Source organism: Lynx rufus, unplaced genomic scaffold (genome assembly GCF_022079265.1).
Source record: "Lynx rufus isolate CCGP_SWC_20201006 ecotype Redwood Valley unplaced genomic scaffold, mLynRuf1.p SCAF_10, whole genome shotgun sequence".
Lineage (NCBI taxonomy): Eukaryota > Metazoa > Chordata > Mammalia > Carnivora > Felidae > Lynx > Lynx rufus.
The window spans coordinates 66055549-66060249 of record NW_025814824.1 but is presented as its reverse complement, the minus strand read 5'-3'; the positions used below and the strand labels follow the sequence as shown (position 1 = coordinate 66060249).

The 4701-nt window shown below is 37.4% G+C and overlaps 1 protein-coding gene across 1 annotated transcript; it reads right to left on the bottom strand.

Annotated features, from left to right (window-relative positions):
- Positions 1-477: 477 nt before the first annotated feature.
- LOC124526299 (olfactory receptor 13C7-like) lies at positions 478-1431 on the bottom strand. Its single transcript, XM_047099215.1, has one exon. The coding sequence runs from the start codon at positions 1414-1416 to the stop codon at positions 478-480; it is 939 nt and encodes a 312-aa protein (XP_046955171.1). The 5' UTR covers positions 1417-1431.
- Between the last annotated feature and the right edge of the window lie 3270 nt (positions 1432-4701).

Genomic DNA, 4701 nt, shown 5'->3' with positions numbered 1-4701 from the left:
AGAGAGAGGGAGACAAAGAATCTGAAGCAGGCTTCAGGGTCTGAGCTATCAGCATGGAACCCGATGCAAGGCTCAGACTCACAAGCCATGAGATCATGATCTGAGCCGAATCAGACGCTCAATTAACGGAAACACCCAGGCACCCCTACAGGCATTTTTGACTTATGATATTTTTAACTTTCAATGGGTTTATCTGGATATAACCCCATCAGTTGAAGAAGACATACTGGATTTTCTTGGAAAAGCTTAATTTCATTTTTTTTCTTATTTCTTAAAGTTTACTCCCTTCTTATACCAGTAGTGTCTACATTTTTATAACAGTCATTTTCATAAAAGGTGAAGTTATTGTCTTCACATTTCTTCCAACTCCTAAATTCTGTAATTTGACATACAATCTTTATTGTTCTCTTTATATGAAAAGCTTTTGCCTCAAATCTATGAGCTTATTTTGTGCATGAACTCAAAGGTATAAGTTTTTCATCCTTTTCTCCAGAACCACTGTCTCCTCATCAATTTTCTCATAGCTCCAAGCACCTCTGTATTCCTCAGGCTATAGATGATAGGATTGAGCATGGGAGTGACTACTCCATAGAATAGAGCAATCAGTTTGTCAACAGCAGAGTCTTTGGACTTTGGCTTCATATACATGAAAAGGATTGTCCCATAAAACACAGTCACTACTGTTAAGTGGGCTGAACAGGTAGAAAAGGCCTTTTTTCTTCCTTCTGCTGAATTGATTCTTAGTACAGTAGAAAGGATGAAAATGTAGGAGATACAAATTAACAATAATGGAGAAAACAAAAATATAACATTGCCCAACATTATAGCGATCTCATTCAAGGAAATATCTGTGCAAGCCAGCTTGACAAAGGCCAATATTTCACAAACAAAGTGGTTAATGACATTTTTTCCACAGAAGGGCAACTGTATTGCAAGTATAGTTTCTGTCAGTGAATTGAGAAAGCCCAGTCCCCAGGAGAGGGCTGCCATCTGAATGCAAAGTGCCTTGCTCATGATGATGGGGTATCTCAGAGGGTTACAGATGGCCACGTAACGGTCATATGCCATCACTGCTAGAAGCACGCACTCGGTGGACCCCATAGTGTAGGAGACAGACATCTGAACAACACATCTAAGGAAGGAGATGGTCTTTTTCTGTGATAGGAAGTGAATCAACATTGAGGGGATAAAGGAGGACGTGTAACAAATATCTAGGAAGGAAAGATTACCAAGGAAGAAGTACATGGGTGTATGGAGGTGGGAGTCCAGGAGAGTTAGTATGATCAAGGGGCTGTTCCCCAGCAGGATCACCAGGTACATCATCAAGCACATGACGAAAAGGAGTTTTTCCACTTTGGGGTACTCAGAAAGTCCCTGCAGAATGAACTCAATCTCTGTCCAGTTCATCCTGTCCATTTTACTTTTTTATACCTGTAGTAATCCAGAAGAGAAAACTTCATGTGAGCATAACGCGTCAGTGCATATTACCACGTGCAGATATCACTGGGGGAGGGGCACCAAGTGTGTCCACACTAGCTGGAGTGGTGCGAAGAGCTCTGAGGTTAGCTGTTAGAATTTCTCTTCTGGCTCATAAGGGAAGGGATTGAAGATGTAATAATTACATTGACAGTTCTTTAAAAATATAGGCTTTTGTATTCCATTTCCTGAATTTGTGATACACAGTTCTGAGGCAGGGAAGAACTATTTGCATCTGAACAAACATCTATTATTTCCTGTTCTTTGGACCCACAGACTCCACTTTGCATATCATCATTTTGGAAAGCTTATGCTTAATCTGTTAAAAATAACTATCTATTTGATTTTATTTCATGGCAGTCATTAACAATCCCATTGGTTTATGGTTTTATAATTTACATATATTTACACATATTACTCATTTTATCATCACTATAATTCTCTGAGGAAAGTAAAATTCATAGAGGTAAAATGTATACAAAAACACAATGGTGAGGCACTATTCAGTCTGCATTTACTGACTGTATTTCACCCGCCCTTTTTGTTTATTTTTAATTTTTTTAAATTTTATTTCTTTTTGAGAGACAGCACTCATGGGGAGGGGCAGAGAGAGAGAGAGGGATTTGGAGGATCCAAAGCGACTCTCTGCTGACAGCAGAGAGTCAGATGTGGGTCTTGAATCCAGGAACCAGGAGATGATGACCAGAGCCGAAGTAGATGCTTAAAAGACTGAGTCACCATGGCACCACTCACCTGCCCTTTTTAAACAACATGCTCTTGCCCTCTCAGAATTATGTAAATTGTCTAAGGAGTGGTGATCAGACATCTTTTTAAATAATGTTCTCCAGATGATGCTAATGTTCAATGTGGAAGAAAACCACCTGTCTAGTGAAGTACCTCAAAATTTTAGTATACAGACAGATCACATGGGGGAGATTTGTAAAGGATTCTAACTCAGTGGGTCTGAATTGATTCTAAGATCTGAATTTATTAACTTGTTCTCAGATGCTGCTGCTGTTGCTGTCTGTAGAACTCACATGAATAGTAAGGCCTTTTAGACCATTTCTCTCCAATGCTACTGCAGAATGCCACTACTGCTTCCCTTGTATGTAGGACTGTAATCAAATAGTAGACAATGCAAAACTGAACATTCTGTGACACTTGGAGTTGAGACATCTGTGTGAGTGTATTGCACTCAGTTTTGTGTACTTTAGATTTTAGATATACAAGCAGTCAAACCACATACAGAAGAGACTGTTTTTTGTTTCTGTCCATATTAAAGTCCTTTCTCTTCCATTTGTGGAATTTACGATTAGGGCCAATACTTTCCAAAAAAGGAATTTGAGATCAGCTGAAGCATCTGAGTTGTGCGTCATAGAGCATGGGGCAAATAACTTTAATTTGAAAAAATTTAAAGAGTAGATATTAGTAGCTGACCTTTTTATAGTTATTAAATCAAAGAACATAATTTTGAAAACACCTTTTCATTCTCAAGGGTTTTACCTAACTTAAAAACACCCTGAGGAAAAGAAAAAGACTGATCCAATGGATGAGTTTGTAGTTAGTTTTTTTTTAATGTTTTTTTATTTATTTTGGGTGAGAGAGAGAGAGCGCAGTGCATGATCAGGGGCTTGATCTCATGACCTGTGAGATAGTGAGCCGAAATCAAGAGTTGGAGGCTCAACCAGCTGAGCCACCTAGGTGCTCTTCTAGTTAATATCTTTAAACAAACCTGTATGGGGCACCTGAGTGTCTCGGTTGGTCAAGCGCCTTCCTCTTGCTTTTGGCTCTGGTCATGATCTTACAGTTCCTGGGATCGAGCCCTGCGTCCATCTGCACTGTTAGCAGAGAGCCTGTTTGGGATTCTCTCTCTCCTCTCTATCTGCCCTTCCCCCCCCAGTCTCTCTCTCTCTCAAAATAAATAAACATTAAAAAATTAAACAAGGCTCTGTTTCTGATATAGGTTTTGGCATTTCTCTCTGTGATAGTCATTTGACAACAGGTTATGTTGCTTTCTATGACAACTCCAGTATGCAATGGTGAAACATATTCATCAGCATAATACGATGTTTATACATATATTAGCTATGGAAAAGAGGGTTCTCATCCATTTTAAGCTGACCAGGCTTTGCAGGCATACATTACAAAGAGGGTAGGAAGGGTTGGGTAAGATAGGATATACTTCTATTTGGTATTAAGACTGGAATATGATTGTAGATGCATATATCACCCTACTCTTAATCTGAAAATAAAATTTTGATAGAGGCTTTGAAGGAGTATCAGTTGTCTGGGATCTGTTACTTCAGGGGACATGTGAATCACATCAAATACCCTCTCCTTTCTTTTCTAGGAACATCTCCTAAAAGTTGATTTCTATTTGGAAATTACTTGTAGCAAATAATGATGGTATACATCTGGTATCCTGACAGTTCAGAGATAGTTGCTGTAAAAAAATTTTCACTTACAAACATAAGAGAAACCACCACTGTGCTTTAATGCTTTCAAATGGTCGGGGGAGGAGGATAATGGACTGTACAGGGGAAATTACTTTCATTACTCTTGTAATGCTAGTGTAACTTTTAGGAAGCAATCGACAAATACTCTTGTTTAATAGCATTATGACAAATCTTTTCTTCATTTTAGCTTACTTCACTAAAATAGTTTCCTGGGAATAAGTGAATGAAAACTTTTAAGATTCTGGATAGTTTTTAATAAATCACTTTCCATGCTAAATGTATATTAAATAATTCCTTTTTACTAAATCTTTGCCATTACTGGATATTATTTTTGAAACAGTTTTTCATTCTTAGCTCATGGCAGGGGAATTGTTAAATAATCATGGCACACTAATTTGATGGTCCATTATGAACTTATTAATATGACAATGTGACAACTTTGTATTACAACAAAAAGGATGTTTAAATTATGTGAAAATGATTAAGTTGGAAACAGAAACAAAACTACAGCATTTTTCTTCTTTTTTGCAAAACTAAAACCTAAACCAAGATAGCCTAGACAGCATAGAAAGATTGGAAAGGAATACCAAAAACGTTAATGGTTACCTTAGAGACCTTTCTCATATTCTTCTGAATTACCCCAGTTTTTAAAATAGATAAAGATAAAGAAGGCATATTATTAAAAAAGAGAAAAACACTAAAGCAAGTGTCCAGTTATTTTAGGAAGACTAACTCGGAATAAAGAATGTTAAAATAATTTAAATAGTAC